Below are 19872 nucleotides of genomic sequence, written 5' to 3'. Positions count from 1 at the left end.
ACCTTTCATCAAAGTTAACCTAAAACCAAAATGCGTTCTTGTTTTAGGACAACTTTGAGCTTTTTTGATCCATTTCAGATGTTGACTACTGTATATACTGCACTTGATAATGACTCTTAACTTGCAACAAATAGAAGTGTTTTTTCCTTTACACTACTGTGCAGTAGGGCCTAGCCTGTGTCTAAACTTGCGTGTGTGAGTGAGTGTGTGTGTGTGAGAGAGAGAGAGAGAGAGAGATACAGAGACTGGTCAAACCTGTCTGTGGTGCCACCTATTTTGACTCATCAGCTCTAAAGTACCCCACACCTTGAACATTTCAACTCCAGGAGGAAAAATATATAATCTTTCATACTTTACATATTTGAATTAACAAAAATTACTTTCATATCTCAGCTTTAAAATGTAAATGTAATGTAATTAAAATGTAGCTTTAGTTTGGGCTTGTCTTTTAATAAGTCCTCTTTCTTTTTAAAGCATTTTATCGCAGTGCACCGATATACAAGACCTCAAAGTTTCTGCTTTGTTTTTGTAAGCTCTAGTTTCCTCAAAAGATTTAGTTATTACCCCCAAATTCTTGGAAAGACTCTGCATGTGTCCCTGTGAGGGTATGTTGTGCCCTCTAGCATGCACCTTCAGAATTGCTTCTTTGTTGAAACCTGGCATGTGACGTGACATGCCAAAACAGGAGTTCATGCTAGAAGCGAATTTGATTGTAGACCTTCTGGAGTTCAAGATTAAGGTTGGACACCTTAAGATTTAGTTCTGTTGGTTCTTTCTGTTGCTGTAATCATACTGCACTTTAAAGTCTGCATAAAGCAATATTAAATATGTGTTCTGAGTTTGTCACACTACAGAAAAATGTGTTATTAACCACCAGCCAAATTTGAATGCTAAAAAAAATCCAAGTAAATCAAATCTTGAAAAAATATTCTCTGCTTTCAAATGCTGGGAGTGTAAATTTGATTAATTGATTACATTTTTTTTTGGTCAAATGACACATTTCATGTTTCAGCAAACAATCATTTCTATTCATCACTAGTCGTCAATCCTAAATATACTGAATCGTGAATTAAGAAGTTTAATATAGATTTACACGATGGTATAGGCTTGATAAGCATAGGAGTTTGTTGCTCTTCTATCGCATCACTGGGCTCATTTTATGGTGCTTAGCACTTCTGTGTATCTGAATCCTTATGTAAACCGGCCAGTGGTTTTGAGCCCAGCTGAAAGCTGTAGTTGCTGACCAGGGCTGGTTTTATGAAGGCCCTGTATTCTTGTATTCCAAGTATTGCTTCTGTTGGTTTAGAGAAATGCACTGAAAGAAAGAATGACCTTATGTGAAATAAAATAAGCAGTTTGTTTTCATCACCCACCTTATAATTATTAATAGTGCGTGCTAAGCAAAGCATTACTATTGCTCATACTTGCAGTTAGATATCTGAACACACCCCTGATCGTAAATATTAAAGCTCAGTAAATCATCCATCACCATCATGCTGTAAACATGGATGATACCTCAGATAGTTCATAAGCCATCAGACCGCTGACTTTTTTTTGTGGCGGACAATAAAATGGCAGTACAGTAAAAGTTGACTCTGAAACAAATATTATTGAGATTGCCCCTAAAAATGACATTTTTTACATGTTTGCCTTAATAATTTTGTAATTAATAAAAAATTGAGACCTAGTTATAAAATCCAATTGCAGTGCTGTTAACATCTGCAGTTTGAATGGTACAGTATGCGTCCCCTCCGTTGCTTTGACAAGAAATACTGAGTAAGCCGAAGGCACATGTTCTTTCCATTAAGAGCGTGACTTTTTGAATGGAGTTTCAATTAGTCAACGTTTCCTTTTGTCTTCCAGCCAAGGATGGGTTTGTCTGATTCGTTTCGACCCTGGTACTATTGATTACAGACAAAGAGTTGCTTTAACTGGATACCATAGTATTAAACCATGTAGTCCAGAAGGATTTCCCAGGTACTTCTGTTTCTCCACTCTCCTCTGGAAAGTTCCTCATGTGTGAGTATGAGTTTGGAGCACACTCAGCAGAACCATTGTGTTTGTATCTTCCCAGGGGAATTGGAGACTTGTTATTGCACTGATCCTAGCTGTTCTTTCCACCTCAGAGAGTGAAGAGTCTCATCGGATGGAGTCAGACCCATGGAAAAAGGACCAATCTCCTTTTTGCTGTTCTAGACTGGAAATGTTTGAAATGTTTGTTGTTGGAAATATCTTTGAGGTCAAAAACGAAGCTGTGTTTATCACGGTTGACTGAAATTCCTTTTGCTTGTCGATAATTGCATAAATATGGGCAGTTTGATTGATTCCACCGTTAATCCCGGAGTTTGTGAGTCTTTTTGAATGATTCATTAAAAAAGACCAGATAAAAAGTCCTGAACTGGTTCCTGAGTCATTTTTTTTGTTGCGTATGCTTTTGGTTCAGTAAAAAGAACCAGTTCATATGAGTCATTTGTTTGTGAATCAGGCTACACTGAATCGCTTAAAAGAACCAGTTCATTTGAGACTTTTTCTTCATGAATTGGACTACGCTGGTTGTATTGTGGTCACTTCGGATTTAGTTAAAAGGACCAGTTCAATTGAGTCATTTGTTTGCGAGTCTGGCTGTACTGGTTATGTTGTATGTTCTAAATAGCATTTGAAAATGACTAATATCACATAGAATTTAGGATGGATAGTATGCACATTGGGATTCGGGCAGAGTTTGTGCTTATATTTTTGATTCACTAAAAGAACCAGTTCATAAGAGTCATTTTTTTGTGAATCAGGCTTCATTGGTTGCACTGCATGTTTTTGAATCTCTTGAAAGAACCAGCTCATATGAAACATTTTCTTCATGAATTGGACTACGCTTTTAGTTCAAAGAACCAGTTCATATGAGTCGTTTGTTTGGGAGTCAGGCTGCACTGGTTGTGTTGTATGTTTTTGATTCACCAGAAATAACCAGTTTTTATGAATCCTTTTCTAAATGAATCTGATTACACTGGTTGTGCTTGTGCTTATATTTTTGATTCACTAAAAGAACCAGTTCATATGAGTCACTTTGTCCCACAGTTGTACTACACTGGTTGTGCTGTATGTTTTTGATTCAGTAAAAAAAATCTAGTTCATATGAGTGACTTTCTTCATTAATTTGACTGCTTTAGATTCAGTACAAAGGATTCAGTCATTTTGTTTGTTAACCGAATGAGACCGGTTACGCTGTATGCGTTTGATTCATTAAAAATAACTGGTTTATGTGAGTCATTTGTTCAGGAATTGGACTACAATGGTCGTTAAAACATGTTTTTTCATTGTGGTACAAGAACATAACAGGGAATTGCAAGGTTTTGCAAAAATTATGCTTTGTCATACTTGGCAAAAGTTGAAAATGTCAACTCTTTCTGCAACACACTCCACCAGCTGTCCAGTTGTTGTACTTTTCGAAATCCAATTCACCCTCAAAGTGAATCTTACGCATTCCTGTACGTTATGTGCTCCATCAGAGCTTTTCTCTAGTAAGCGCCCTAAGTGTGACATGTCTCAGTGCGGCCCAGAATAGTGTGAGGAATGCAAGCCCAGGAAATGTAATAAAGAACTCCTGATGTGAGAGAACAGGCTGACTCAAGGTAGCACAATCAGACAACTATGCATGAAGGAACACATTTAAACTGCTCAGTCTATTTCAGATGCTGGTCTGTTGGGCCATCCACTGCAAAGTAGTCAAATTCAACACTTTGTCCTTTTATGGGCAGCTGAGTTTGATTTGGACACTCAGTTTCTTCCAAAATTTACTTTTCACGTGTCACACTCCCTTTTAGACCATGCACTGTAAAAATTGACCATGATTTTAACGGTAAAAAACTGAAAATGCTACAGTAAAAACCTGTTAAATGGTTAACGGTATGTTCCTGTCAAATTTACTGGGAAAACACGTTCCCAGAATTCCCTGCATTGCATTTCAAATTTAGTTTGAATTTGATGTTTTTCCTTTGAAATAAAATAACTGTTTCTTATTAGTTTTTTCTCATCAGTTATGTTTATTATGGGTTGTATGTTACATCTAATGTTGTTAAATGAATGTTTATTGCATATTTCAGTTTAATGAGTCTCACCATGATGGCGGTTAGTGCTTGTGTGAATGACACTGTGTACCTTCTATATATGTTATTATTTAAAAGCTGCTTGTGATGGGCTTTGATACATCATGTGACTTTTGGTGGTTATCAGTGTATTTCAAAGGTACAAAACAGATTTCAGTACTTCAATAGGTTGGTATATTAACATTATATCAGTTAATGAAATGACAGTATTTAACTGTAAATTTAAGTTAAAACCGTAAAACCTGAAATGTTACCGTATTTTTTTACGGTACAATTCTGGCAACCACAGCTGCCGTTTGTTTTACCGTAAGTTTTACAGAATTGTTTTTACAGTCAGTTAACTGCTGAATTCCCTCTTCATTTTTAACGCAAGTGTGTGCGTGGCCAAATGAACTTTTTTTTTTTTTTTTTTTCCCTTGATAACTGAATTCAAAATAGCTAGTTAATGTGTGATACTGGAAAGTAATTGAAGGCTATTAACCTTTATATCCTCTTAAACTCCCTCATGAAGTTAACATCCTCTCTAATGAGAGACATCAAGTTTAGAGGGAGGAAGAAATAAATCATTATTCAGACTTTATTAAACCTTGGCTTGGATCATATACATTAAGTGTTTTTCAGTCTCCAGGCACGTGATCAGACACGTTTATCTCGGTAAACATTTGGCTAACCGAATAAATCAAACCCCTTGATTAAAAGTGGACTTATATCTGGTTGTTCTGTGGATAATCGAGGAAGCAACCACACAACATTAGTTGGTGGTTCTTGATGCTGTAACCTGGTAACGTAATATTGAATGATTCAATTCAGAAACCAGTAACTGACCTCCATAAAATCCTGCTGCTGTCGTTTAGATGTCCATAGAAACTCTTCTTCTGCAGTATTTTCAGAGTCTGTGACCCTAACAAGAAAACAGCACTTTATTGCACCTAAGACACCTGCAATATTAACAGCTAATAACTGACCAGATGAAAATGTTTCTTTGATGTCCACTTCATGGCTGTTATCAACACTTTATTGTTTATACAATGAAGTATCAAGAAGACTTTATTATATTTGTTATTGGGTTGCTAGGCTGCTTTTGCTGTTCTTTTACTTCCTTCTGTGTGATGTATTTGATGAGTTTATTGGAGACAGAAGGAAGTTACAGCACTCAGCAGTAAAACAAGATTATTAATTGAAACTTTTGATAGACACTAACTGTTCAGTTTGGGTTTAGTAAGATTTTTAATGTTGTTGAAAGAATTCCCTTTTGCTCACCAAGGCTGCATTTTTTTTTTTTTATCAAAGATATAATAAAAACCGTAATACTGTGAAATATTATTGCAATTTAAAATAACTGTTTTCTGTTTTATTTAAAATGTCATTTCTTGCTGCGACGCAAAACTGATTTTTCAGCATCATTATTCCAGTCTTCAGTGTCGCATGATCCTTCAGAAATTATTCTGATATGCTGATTTGCTGCTCAAGAAATGTTTCTTATTGAACTTAAACAGTTGTGCTGCTTAATATGTTAGTGGAAACCAAACTTTTGAACAGTTTTGAACTTTTTTTTTACTGCAATTAAGAAATTACTTTGTCATGCAATTTATGATGTAGGTTTAGAATCACAAGTTTGATAAATGCAGCAAGTTTTTTTTTAATACTCTTTATAGTTCTCATTGTCTTTTTAGTTGTCTAATTGTCCATCTTTTTCAGCTGAAATATTTTCTTTTGGCACATGCATGGTCAACTTTAGTACAGTCTTCTCCGAATCATCCTTAACAACCGATTGTTTGTTTCACAGTAGGAATTTACATTTAAACTCACGCTGTTGGCTCAGGCTCACGCTGTTGGCTCTATGTTCTTTCCATCTGGCGAGCTGCGCTCCCGTATGTATAGCATAGGGTCTCAAATATAGCTCTAGACTGTGATTGATGAACGTTGAACATCCCGACTGAACTGTTACTCACAGCTGGCACTCTGAGGGCCGTGCTGGGGACCAGCATCTTACTGGAGGCCATAGCATACAGGCCAGGATGTGATTAATGGGATTGCTGTCAGCACATTTTGGTTACATTCTAGCTATCAGATTCTTCAGTGAATGAATTTGGCTGTACACTAACTAGTCAGGGTCATTCAGTGCTGTTGTTTTTACCTGAAAATGAAAATTGCTGTCAGATTTTTTTTTTTTTTCTTCTAATACATGGTGCCCTGCTGGTGCAATCAAAATGCTAAACAATGAGGACTTTGTTATTAATAGGCCATATGGAGTTCAGGTAGATGATTAAAGATGATTAAAAAAAAATTCCATCTGCCTCATACCAGCACAATAATATGTCATTTATATTCAGCTTGCAGTGGAAACATAGGTGCGCGCTGATTTACGAGGACCTCGGCCCCTGTAGAGTATTGTCTTCTATTATTAAGGATGTGTGGACCAGGACGACCTTGCGTTCTCAAGGATAACCGTCTCCATAAGTGTCTTGTCTGCTTTCTCTCTGGTACCAGTCTGTGGTGCCATGAGCAGAACCTCATTAATGCACTCTAGAGATTAACCTCAGCAGTAAAGTTGAAAGCCAAGTATAGCTCAAATCCTTTGACTTATAGTCTGTTAGGATTTAATAGTCTTCTCTCATGAATGTCCAATGCTGCAGTGACAAGAGGAATGTTTGAGTTAGCATTTAGCTGTCAGCTCTTCTCCAACACTTTCCCAGGGAATAAGTCTAGTGACTGGAGGTAAATGGTACGGTTTAGTGAGCAATTCATTTTTTTATTTTAAGTGTCTGAAAACCAATATACAGAACCAGTCATTGTTGTATTTCTCCTTTTTGACAGAGTAATAATAATTTGTCATTCATGCAGCAATAAAGTTTAACATTTTGTAATAATTATAACACAGCATTATGAAAATAGTAATTAATAGTTATTACTGATTGTAAAATAACATATCATTATGAAAATAATATTAATAGTAATTATTATTATAAAATTATTTATTTTATTTTTAATAGTCATTTGTCTTTCATAGAACAGTAAAGTATACCATTTTAAATAACATTGCTTTATGAAAATAATAATAATAAAATTAATTATAAATTATTTAGGTAACACTTTATTTTAAAGGGTACTTGTTACATGCTACATGTACTTTACATTATAATAACTATAAATTCTGCATAATTACATGCAAGTAACCCTAAACCAAACCCCAATCCTAAACTATATCGTAAGTACATGTAGTTAATGTTACTCAGTACTTAAATTTATAATTACACTAACAATGACACCTTAAAATAGTGTAACCATTATTTAATTGATTATTGATTTCTTTACATTTTATATTATCTTCATTCAGTTATTTTTATTATTTATGCCATTACTTTGCATTGTAGATTTTTATTTCCTCCTCTTGACATGGTAATATGTTACTATTATTTATTTGTCTTGTAAGAGAGTTTATAACCTCATTAAAGTTACTACTCTTAAATTTGACATACATGGCAATGCTTTTTTTTAATGCATATTTTTAGTGAACATTAGAAGTGAAAATGCTGCTGTTTTTACTATATATATTTAGTCACTTTAAGCCATAGTGTAATGTTTTATGGATTACGGTTTGAGGTATTTGGGGGGTTCAGGAGGGTTTTGTTCCTCTTCATTCTGCTATTTGTCCTGATGTCACGTCCCCATGCAGCTCCTGATGTATTCTAACATGCATTCCTGTGTATTGTAGGAAGCGGAGCTACGGCTGTGGTCCAGGCTGCCTACTGTGTGCCCAGGAAGGAGAAGGTCGCCATCAAACGCATCAATCTGGAAAAATGCCAGACCAGCATGGATGAGCTCCTGGTATTGAACCAGCTTCCATATATTTAAACAGCATTGCATTGAAGATTGCAGCTACACAATATTATCATGCTAATTTATTTAATTATTTACTTACTTGGTTTCATAGCTGGAGAGTGAACCATCTCCAGGGTATGGCTTAAAACAGCCTAACGTTAGTGTGAGTTACACACTATATCTCTATATAAGTAGTATATAGATGTCATGTCATAAAATGTTAATTACGACTGAATTTGTATTTGACATGATAATGGTATCCTGTGATTGACTATAACTCGCAACACTGTAAAAACGCGTAAAAAGAAATATGATGAAACAAATAAGCCCTAATATTAATTAGATAATAATATTTGCGTGATAATAATATTAATAATAATAGTCTTCATATCGTCAACGTCATCAGCCACAGGTGATATCTCTGACCATCATCGATACACAATCGGTACAACCTTAATTAGTATGGATACAAACAGTACTCTCCGTATGGAAATTTCACATGTTCTGCTTAAATGTATATTAAACCTGTTTGACATGATTCCAGCTGTGCAACATTTAAAGGCTGCATATGAGAAAATACCACTCTGTAAGTTATGGCTCATAAATGCCAACACCTTTTATGAGCTGACAGTGAATAATGACCATACAGGACTGATTATAATACATGGACACAAACTTACTGACATTTGTTATGTGCCTTTTGACAATAACTCGGACAATTACTTTTTTTTTACCCAGATGTATTTTATAAATATATACTTTTTTCTTTTAAGTGAGCACTTTTATCAGGCTCCTATGAAAATAACACTGGACATTTAAAAAATAAAAAGGCATTGAATAACTAACTAATAACCTTTTCATTGCCATAAAAGTGAAATTACTGAACCTAAACATCAGAATCAGGAGTCTGATTAAAAATGCTAATTTAAAAGAAAAATCTCAGACGGTTTTTGCATCTGAAGTCTGCATATATATTAGCACAAGTATACATTTGTATCTTCAAATTAGAGGTATATTTGTAAGTATACTACCATTTGAGGTTAGTGCAATTTTTTTTAACAAGGCTACATTTAATTGATCAAATTACAGTAAAACAGTTACATTGTAAAATATTATTACAATTTAAAATAACTGTTTTCCATTTGTCTTCTTGCTGAATAAAAGGATTAATTTATTTCCCAAAAACAAAAAAAAAGACCTACCAACCACAAACGTTTTTGGTTGTGTAAATGTGTGCGTTCACACTGTCAGTAAATGAGAATCAGAACCGTTTCATACAAGAAAAGGAGTTGACACACGGATTCTACCTTTTCCAGATTGCCTGGAAACCATTGTTAACTGGATCGAAGGGATTCCCTGTGTTGTTTTATGGCAGAGTTTTTATTTCCTAGTCCCCCCCCTTGGACTTCTTTGTGAATCACAACATTGACTAAAAGAAGACTTTATCTCAGTCATTAAAGAACTTTTTTGCCTCTCTTCCAAGTGTAAAACTCCAATTTCTGTTTGAAAGTTTCCCAGTTTGCCTTTTTGTTGCATTCTTGTCAAGTTACACCCAAGTTATAGTTTCCATTCATGAGTCCTTAGGCTTCTCCACAAATCCTTTCCCCTTCTCAGCATATTAACTTCATCTGTCAACTCCTCAAGGAGCTCAAAAGGTCATACTTTCGTTCCTCGTGACCAGGCGGAGCCCATTTCGTCGTTCACTGGGAAAGCTTATATTCCTGATTTACAAGCTCATGGCAGGAGGCTGCCAGAAACTAAATTTTTCCCACATCCAGGTGTCTTACAAAGTCGTGGCTGATATTATCCCTAGTCCTGCCCTCAGTGATTTCAGTAAATGGAGACTTTCTTCCAGCTGAACTGAAGTAAACCCTTGGGAATGACTTAGGTGAAAGTTAAAGGGAGATTCTTGTAGAGTTAGGGTCACATGGAAAATTTGAAGTTCAGGTTTCCTCTGATGCTTTCGCTGCCTTTATGACCTGCTGAGCGCTCTCTTAAACACAGAGGAGGCATTAAATTAAAGCCAGATTGCTCCCGTAATGAGCAGGAGCAGCAGGCAGCTATACTGCATACAATCTGCATCAAGGGCTGCGCTCTGAAGAAATTCCTTCCAGAGGTTTAAGTCAATTTCACTGCTGATCAGGCTAATTTGCTGGAGTATAGCATGCTCTAGTTCTTCCCAACATGCAGGAGCAGCCCAGATAGCAGTGAAGAAAAGAACAGGACGGCCCAAACAAGTCACAACGCAGCAGCCGTGTGACTCTGTTGTGGTGGGAGGAACAATTTTGCTCTCTGACTGAGCTGCGATCCTGTCAGTGCCACTGACGTCAAGCTGAATCTATAGTGACCCCACTGTGTACCACTGCAGCGTTTATTCCACGGCGATGTGACAAGAGCTCCCCAAGGCCTTCTTGAATCACATGACTTCAGTGACTGCCAATTCCGTCAGATGACGGTGCTTCATTTCTCCTAGATAGATTAGCTGCTTAGAACATGGCTTCATTCTGTACATCTTCTTTTTGATGAACTGGAATCGTTTAGTCTATACTGTTTTCAGTTGATGAGTGAACAAAACGTCACTAAACATTGTTTGTAGCACTTATCCCATCCAATAATTATAATAATGTTCCTTTTGATATGAAACGGAGTCTGAGCTTAATAAAACAGCTTGAACACGTTACATTTATCCCAGGAAAACCATGCCTATAAATGCCAGCTAGTCAGCTCGAAAAATAAGCATTTTGCTATATAGTACATATTCCTCATATTTTACTATAGTACATATTCATTATATTTTTACATGTGTACTGTTTGAATAAGTAATAATAAATAAGTTTATTACATTTGTTTAATTTATTTACTGATTTATTTCAACAATGAATTGTTGAGAAACACTTCTAGTTAAAACATTGATATGAACAATTTAACTGTTTATATATAACTTTTTATTTCAGTGTTGATTATTAAATAAATTTGATTATGAAATAAACGTTATTTTCTGTTTCAGTATTGGTTTTTGGCTAAATGACAGCTTTACTTTTGGTGTTACCGTAAAGAAATCATTTTGGTGCATCAATTTTTGAAACTAATGTGGTCAAAGGTCTTCCTTCAGTTTTTTGCAACTGAACCACTTGTTCAAATATTAAATATTGCTATTGTATAATGATTTTAATATTTCTTCTACTTATTATTATTATTATTATTATTATTATTATAAATAACAATTATCATTATTATATTTTTTGCAACTGTAAATTATATATTGTATAATTATACTATCAGCATTACAAGATGTTAAATTATCAAATAATCATAAATGATCATGAAAAATCAAACTGCAATTGTAATACTTGTTAAAATAGCTATTTTTTGCCAAAACATGCAGCCATTTTTTAAGGTAGCTAAAATTTGCTTTGTGTGAATCAAATAAGTGTGTTTCTGATACATGACTGCAGGAGAGCAACTTTCCTTTAAGGAAATGCACTTAAAATTGTTTGTGCTTTTCTGAAAGTGAATCAGCTAAATATCCTGCTGACCTGTTTTAATCTGATTTTCAAGCTAATGGAAAGAGAGCTTGTTTTTTTTCCCTCTGTTGGCATAACTGTGGTCATGAGGGATCAGGGCAATGTGAGACTATCAATGGGTCAATGCAAAGTGATTGTTGGATCATAAATGCACACAGGTGTCTCTTCTGTATTCAATCTGAAAGCTGAAGAGACCAAATGATGATAGCAGGTCATCATCCTAGATGGTTTTCCCATTCATTGCCATAGATTTCAAGTGCTTGTCAGTGGATAGTTTCAATAAAGAATTTGCCTGAATAACCAAATTCACAAAGGTTTACCCCAGGCTTTGACGTAATTTTAATTCAAATGGAAACGTTTACTGGGGAGCCTCATATATTGAGTGACAAATTTGCTCTGAGGAAGAAGGAAAGTGTTTTTTCCACTGGGCATGGTGGCAGAAAGGCAGTGACATAACTGCAGACAAAGAGTCTCAGTGCTTTTCTCTGCTCATTGTCCTCTGGACGTTCAGGAATCGGGTGGCAAACAGTCTCTTGATGTCACCCTCCCTGTTTAGGCTATTGTTTTTGTCTCTCTTGGGTAGACATCGGCCAGCCAAGCTGAGATGACCCTCGGCTTCTACTGTGAGAACGCAGATGGAGTGCTAGCTAGTGAACGTCCAAAGCCCACCCCGTGTGTTATTGTTTTCATACGCCCTCAACCTGGTGTCCATCAAGGAACTGGACACAGGCTTTGTGGAGCCAGCCAAAGCTGACTGAATTGTTGAATTAAGTCCAGCTTTGGGACAGGGGGGTGGGACATACCCAGTGGCCCACTGTTGGGGTGTCAGTGACCCCACGGTTTTGGCACGGGAAGAGCTTTGTGTTGACTGGCATACATGATTGCGCTTTATTTTTTGGGTCAGTGGAAAACATGGCTCATGTTCACAGGGTCATTTGAGGACTCGACTTGGAAAGTGCAATTGCCAATGATTTGTTTTTCAGGAACTTGAAATGGCATGTTTTCTTATTGACATTTTATCTAAATATTGGAGGAGATTGCTGCAACCCGTCCCATTCGTTTGAAACAGAGTGGTGCACTTAATTACCACATGGCTACATTTTTGCTTCATTTCATTACCATACTTGTATGGATTACAAAGTAGCATATGATTATATTCAAACATTAGTTAATTTAGAAGGGTAGTGTTGGTGTAAATTGTATGCAGTGTAAATGCAGGCTTTAGAACAGGTTGAGTTGAGGCATGCTGATTTCATACTCGTCTCTGCCATTTCTGTCATTCCTGTAGTACTGGACTATTGAGTAGTGATTGCAAAAGACTTTTGTGGGTTTGTTAGGTTTGGCTTTTCAACATTAGCAACTCAGTTCAAATAATCATTTATACCTGACTTAAAAGTGCTTAAACATTCCAGTTATAAAATTCAAATCAAAATGTTTTGTATTTTATTTCATTAAAATAGAATAAAAAAAAATCTGTAAATTTGTATTAAACAAAACAGTTTTCCATGTAACTCAAATGAATAAGTACTTTAATGGTGTTTTTCATCCTTATTGAGGCTATTTTTTTATTATTTATTTATTTTTGTTTGTTTTAAATTTTTATTTAATTTCTTTCCATTTTATTTTATATATAAAAAATGTGTAACTACAGTGAATGGGTACTTTTATTGTGCCTTTGCATCTTTTTGAAGCTATTTTATTGTTTTTCGTTGTAAATATATAAACAATTTATCTAAATACTTTTTATTTTTTTTAAATAAGTCACTCTTTTCCATGTGAAATATAAATAAATATATGGGTCAATGACATGACGCCTAAATTTTTAACGATTGCATTTTCTCAGTTAAAAATAGGTTTAAATGCATAATAAAGATGCCATATATATGAAGGGCCTCTCCCATGTATGAACTCACTTTAACTTTTCAAAAAAACATTAGTTATTTGTAATTATTCTGTCCATAGGACCTATGGAAGCATCAAGCAGGTTTGTCTCTTTCAAATCTGGAAAAAAATTATATTTTTAACGGCTGGTATGTAGTGACCACATTTAGATATCATGTGGTATGACCTCAAAAAAGTTATTTCTGCAATTATTTATTTTCATTATAAATTTCATAATGGCCTTTTGTGTGAAGCTAGCTAGCTTGTTTTGTTTAGGTGAACAATTCTTTGCTTGTAAATTTTGATTGAATTTGAAAATATCATGTGGTGCGACCACTGCAGAGTGTTTTCCATTATAGATATATGTCCCAGATTGGCAGTTTTTTGCTTTTATGTTCAATTGTTGGTTTATATACATAGAATACTTTATTTTAGTATAATTTGGAATATTTTCTTATGTATTTTCATTAATTTCAGACTGTTTATTCTTTGTACAATATGAGAAAAAATGAAAAAAAAAAATGTATATGCATTTATTAGTAAATTATTATTTATTTATTAATAACTATTTTAATCTATTCTACCAGATTATACTGCCAAACAAAGTAAAATAAACACTCACCATAGGCAGCATGTTAATTCTGACCCTTCAGTCTAGCACAAACTCCAGAAGTAATTTTCTACAAAAAGAAAGATATTCATGTTGTCATCTCAGAATCTGAGCCAGCAACCTCCCCCTACTCTAAATTTACCTTTTGCAAAGACCCACCCCCCTTAGTTACTGTTGCTATGTCCGACAAACCATGGCACTTTTATGCCACACATCATGTTCTCACACATTGAAAAATACATCACGGAGCAAAAAGGACACTGACAGACAAGAGAGAGCTGGTTACTTTTAGTATGAATCAAAGCCTCAGTGTTCAAATTTGGTCATTAAAAAAAAAAAAAAAAAATACTGTTTTGTGGCTCTTTAACATGTAGTGACAGATCGCTGTAGCGTCTCATTTCAAGCGGCACATGAACCAATCATCTCTTCATCTTTACTAGTCATAGCATGAAATAAACATGAATGAACATCAGAAGGTATCTTGTTTCAACTGTGAAAAGATGTCAGTACACACCATTTTTTCAAGTTCAAGCCCACCAACGTTAATTTACTCTCCTGTCTGGTTTGATTTTCGGCGTTATAATATGTCAGACTGTCTGTTAATCGAACTCTCAGCGAAAGGGTAATTTGAGCAGCCAATATTGGGCAAAGTACAGAAATAACTGGGGCTAAAGAAATGCTTGCAGTTAATGCCACATGCTGCACTTTTCACGTCTTTTTAAATAGATTTTTAATGATATAAGGTATTTTTGTCATTTGGAGCGACCACTCATCATGTGGTGCGACCAATAATAGCAGTAACTGTATTAAAATAAAAATAAAATCAAATTTCTGTGGTTGAAATATGAATCACTACTACAGTATGCTTAAGTGAATAGTATTTTTAAAATATTTTTCAGTTTTGTGCAATTTGCAGGAAAAATAAGTCTGTTAACTACATTTAAGAAGGCAACTCTGAAATTATAGAACAAAAATAAGAGATCATTATTTACAAAAACTCAAATTAAATGCAAATACTTTTTCTAAACGCTTTAATTACTGATAACATTTTTTTTTTTAAATGTTAAGCATGTTAAGGAAATTATTTAATTGTAATATAAATCATGGTCGCACCACATGACATTTAAGGCTACAGCCAAATCATCTAGATGAAAAAACACAAATCACTTAATTTTAAATTTTAATATGAATTTGTGTGCACAACATTCTTAATGTTTGAACAATTACAGTAAATATTATAATTTTTTGTATTTTAAAATTGGCCTGTTGAAAATCCTTATACGTCAATGACCTTTATATATTTCCATATAACTGCAGTAAATGGGCACTTTTTATGGTGCTTTTGCATCCCTTTTGAAGCTTGAAAGCTGTGGTCCCCATTCATTTTAATTTTAACAAACCAGCACAGGACTGTAGGAAGCTTCAGCTTTGTGAAGGTATGAAGTCATGTGGCCGTTCATTAGCGTTAACCCTGCAGTTTTTTTTAGTTTCTCATATTGATTGCTTTGCATTGCTTGTAACAAATTGAACAAGCCTGGGCCTGAGAGCAAAATAGAAACAGCAGAATTGCTTTGTAATATCATTAGTAAGCCCCCAACATCAAATGAGTTGGGGATAGCTCAGAGTGATGGATTCGGCTGCAGTCCCATACTTTACCTCAGCTGTCATTCTCTCCGAGCTGCATGGGTTTCACTTCAACTGCTCCGTCAACTGGAAAGACCAACAAATAAACAGGGGATGGAGAGGAAAACTGCTTGTTTTCGAATGCCTAAAAATCTGTCTAGCAGCGGCGTTTTCTGATGGATATCGACAGTAACATATACACATTTATTTGGATTCCTTGGTTATTTGGAACAGGCTGTGTTTGGCAGTCAGATGAGGGTGTCATGGTGTTTACAGCATGCTTGGATGGATGTTGTTTATTTTTACAGTTTGTACGTGCTTTGTGGTGAGTGAGCTAATAAAAACTACTATTTCACCTGAAGTGTGTAAATATCTGCACTGATCCTGAAGGTTTGCCAACTGTGCAACTGAGCCAGACTTGTTTAAACATTAATCCAGATCTGGAGTGGCACCATTCTAAGGCACCACAGTTATTTGGTTAAGCCACGAGGCCCACTGCATTCTGGACCACATACTGTATGACTGTATACACAGAGCTGCTTTGGTCTATGACCAGCAAATGTGCTGATTCCTGAGTTTCGTACTCCCCTCCAGGAAGCAATTTATTGTTTTGTCCAATTATTGCACACTCTAAATCATTTAGAAAGGATATTGGTTAAATCAGGTTACTGTCAATGAAGAGTGATTGTCTCTTTTCTCTCTCTCTCTCTCTCTCTAGAAAGAGATTCAGGCAATGAGTCAGTGTCACCATCCCAACATTGTGTCGTATTACACCTCGTTCGTGGTGAAGGATGAGCTGTGGTTGGTCATGAAGCTGCTCGGTGGTGGTAAGTCCTGCCCACCGGTTCTTTTTCAGCCAATCCAAACATTTAATTTTCATCTATGTCATTGGCTGTGTCCATATGCTGAAGAAAGGCTATTCAGGGATAGGAAGACATCAAGACATGTCTGATTTCAATATTTATGCATTATCCTGTCTTCTGAGAGAAATTTTGTCAGTTTTTGAAAGCAGCATCTGAAGGAGCTTTGAAAGAAGTAAATTAACTCAAAAAATTTTCTATTGAGAAAGACACACTGTTAATAACTTAACAAAACAGGAAAAATAATAATAATAAAAAGTTAATAAAAAAATATAAATTTATGAATAAAGTTCAGTAAGATTTTTTTAAATAATAAAGTTGTTTTTTTATAAGTATTTTATGCGGATACAATCACAAATACAGTAAAAATGGTGGTATTGTGAAATGTAAATGTACAATTTTAAATAACTTCTGTTGAGATATCTTCTAAAATGTAATTTATTTCTGTGACCTGAATTTTCATTCCCATGATCTTTCAGAAATCATTCAAATATGCTGATTTAGTGCTCAAATAACATTTATTATTATCATAAATGCTGAACACAGTTGGGCTGCTTGATATTTTTAGGATTCTTTGATGAATAGAAAGTTCAAAAGAACAGTGCTTATTTGAAATAGAAATCTTTTGGAACATTATCAATGTCTTTACTGATACTTTTAAACAATTTAATGCATCCTTACTGAATAAAAGTAATTTCTTTTTAAAAAATACCTTACTGACCCCAAACTTTTACATGGTAAGAGAACAAAACATCATAACTTTTAATTAAAAAAGTGTAGTTCTGCTCTATTTAAGTCAAATGAATGTTTCACCCACGATGAGCATTCTTTGATGGCTGTATCCATATACAGTGTGTGTAGATCATCGAACAGTCCTTCATCTGTCAAACACTGTCTTTGAATTAGGGTTTGCCTAAATATATGGATGGTTTCTGTTGGTAATAGAAATACATTTATGCATTTGTATTTCAGTTTTGAGTACCAGCCACTGATTAGGATCTCAAATGACCCGTTAGAATGATAATGGAGTCTGCCAGAGGCTCCCCTACGGAGTTAATCACAAACCGTTGTTAATTACAGCAGATGCATTAGTGCTGCGGCAACCTGAGACTCATAGGATGCAGGATTTCTTAGGGCAGTATTGCATTATGATTGGCTGCTTCAAGGATAGATATCTTCTGATGATCATGTAGAGCTGCATGATTAATCAAAATTAAACCGAAATATGGCTATATGGCTTTATGCAATTATCTAATCACAAAGGTAGTGATTTAATGAAATGATTGTATGAACTTCGTTATTTTAATACTAAAAGTTAGTTCAGTAAGGAAAACAGTTATAAATATTATTGAAATTTAACAGTTGCAGTTTAATATAAAATTACTATTTTATTTTGCTTGATTTTTTTTAAATTTGATTTTAGTGTAAAATTGCAATATATTTTTTTTATTGATTTATTTTTTTACATTTATTACTTTTTTTAAGTAATTATTATATTTTTTAATTATTATTAATAACCACCAAAAATTATAAACAAGCACAGCAAACCTGGATTTTTAAAAATCACATTTTAAATCATGAAATGTGATTGTTTTTATCACAAAATATATTTTTTCTCACGCTCTTCAGCCTTACAATCTTGTCAGTCTGGTTCTTGAAGATTTCTCCTAAGACATGCACAGCATATCTTTGTTCTGACACATTACATTGTGCAAACAGATTGGAATTTGTCGTCTTTTTTGCAGTTGTGAAGGTGCTGAGTGACTGTAAATTGTTTTATTTCAAAGTTTTATACTGAGCTTGATTTCATTGCGTCCTTAAGCTCCAGTAGAGCTTCCCCGACCCCACTGTGTAAAGCTACTGCTGAGAGTTTGATGATATGTTTCAAGCCAGCGTGTAATGTTCTCTCCCAGACGCAGCCAAGTGCTGGACAGGGAGATTATAGTCTGGCTCGTGCTGACACTGACAGTCGTGGGACACGGCCTTTCTTCCCTCGGTGCAGAGCTGAAATCACTCTGTCTGGATAATCGCTGTTCATTTTATGCCTGTCATCAGCAGTCATGCCCTCCTGCTTCTGCCAACTGAAGATGCCCAGGTGGCACGCTGCCCTTCTTAAATATGAAGGTAGGACAAGCATGCAGGCGTCCGTCTCACAGCTGGACTCTCGGCACACAGGGCACATAACAGTGGGCACCATCTTAAATAATAATGGCTCTCTCATCAAGAGGGGCAGGCGGCTTCGTTTAATAGATTCACAACTGATTATAGAGATTTTTCAGGGGCAGCTGCTGTGCTTTTATTGTGTAAAAAAAGGGATAGTTCAGCTAAGTGAAAATTGTCATTTACTCAAACATCTATGCCTTTATTCAGGATTTCTAAATTCGCCATTTCACAAATAAGGCCTAAAAAGGTCCTAAATCAGAGCAGAAAGTTTTAGATTCATAAAGTTGTGGCATTAAATGTTGCATACAAAATGAATGAATATCTTCCTCATAAAAAAATGATGTTCCTCAATATGTTTTGTTTTCCAATACAAATATCTAAACATCCTTAAATCATGATACGTTTACTTGAGATGCAGATTGAAGTCTTTCTGAGAAATTGAACAAAATTAAGTGAGTTATGTTTAAAAAAAAAAAAGTCAGTGGGCGTGAGAACTTGTTTTCCTATTGAATTAAGCTGATTTTTTTTCTGAGCCAATTGGCACGTTTGTTCTTGTTTTAATCGTAAACTAATTTTAATTTTGATAAATTTCTCATAAAACAGGACTTCATATTTTAGGTTATTTTGCTTCAAGTAAATGCATACTGACTGGAAAATAAATAAAAAAATGCTGAAGAAGAACACTCTTTGCAGTGTAATCAGAAGGTACACTAAAAATTTGTTTTTGGGGGCATTCAAGCCTTTTTTTATTATTTTATTTTATTTTATTTTAATAATAAATTTGGAAATTTGTTAGAAGGTGTATTTCCAAACTCCGAACCATTGCTAATACAAAACATTGACATTGTGTTCCTTTGGATTTATTCCTTCTATTTTCTTTACTTCATCTTATAAAAGGGCTTAAAGTCTTAAATTTACCTTCCTAAAACCTGCAGAGTCCCTGTTAATTTTTCCTGTGAACACATTTGAAAAATGTCTGTTTTTGTATTGTCTATTCAATGAAATTCAATGGGGTTTAAACAGTGTTGCTTGACTTCCATTGACTTCCATTGTATGGATTAAAAACAGGTAAAACATTACTTAAAATAGCTTCCTCTGGTGTTTTGCAAAGAAAAAAAACTAAGTCATACAGGTTTGGATTGACATGATGGTGAGTAAATACTGACAAGTTTTATGAACTGTCCCTTTGATTATGAAGGCAAAAATGTGTCAGTCCCCTTCAGTGAATGTTAAAGAGCCATACTGCACAAAGCCATCTGTTGGGTGGTGGCCTGAAGCTGTCCTTGAAA

At 34.9% G+C, this 19872-nt stretch overlaps 1 protein-coding gene across 2 annotated transcripts in view; it reads left to right on the top strand.

The window, feature by feature from the left end:
* The window catches only part of LOC306865026 (serine/threonine-protein kinase OSR1-like), a 43760-nt gene that overhangs the window by 2725 nt on the left and 21163 nt on the right, over positions 1–19872 (top strand). For both annotated transcript variants that reach the window (XM_079409352.1, XM_079409351.1), the window contains exons 2-3: positions 7816–7928; positions 16279–16387. In XM_079409352.1, coding sequence (XP_079265478.1) covers positions 7816–7928; positions 16279–16387 — 222 coding nt within the window. The remainder of the gene's footprint in view (positions 1–7815; positions 7929–16278; positions 16388–19872) is intronic.

This window comes from Barbus barbus (assembly GCF_936440315.1).
Source record: "Barbus barbus genome assembly, chromosome: 46".
Taxonomy (NCBI): Eukaryota; Metazoa; Chordata; class Actinopteri; order Cypriniformes; family Cyprinidae; genus Barbus; species Barbus barbus.
The sequence above is the reverse complement of the archived record's forward strand: the minus strand, read 5'-3'. Positions and strand labels throughout refer to the sequence as shown.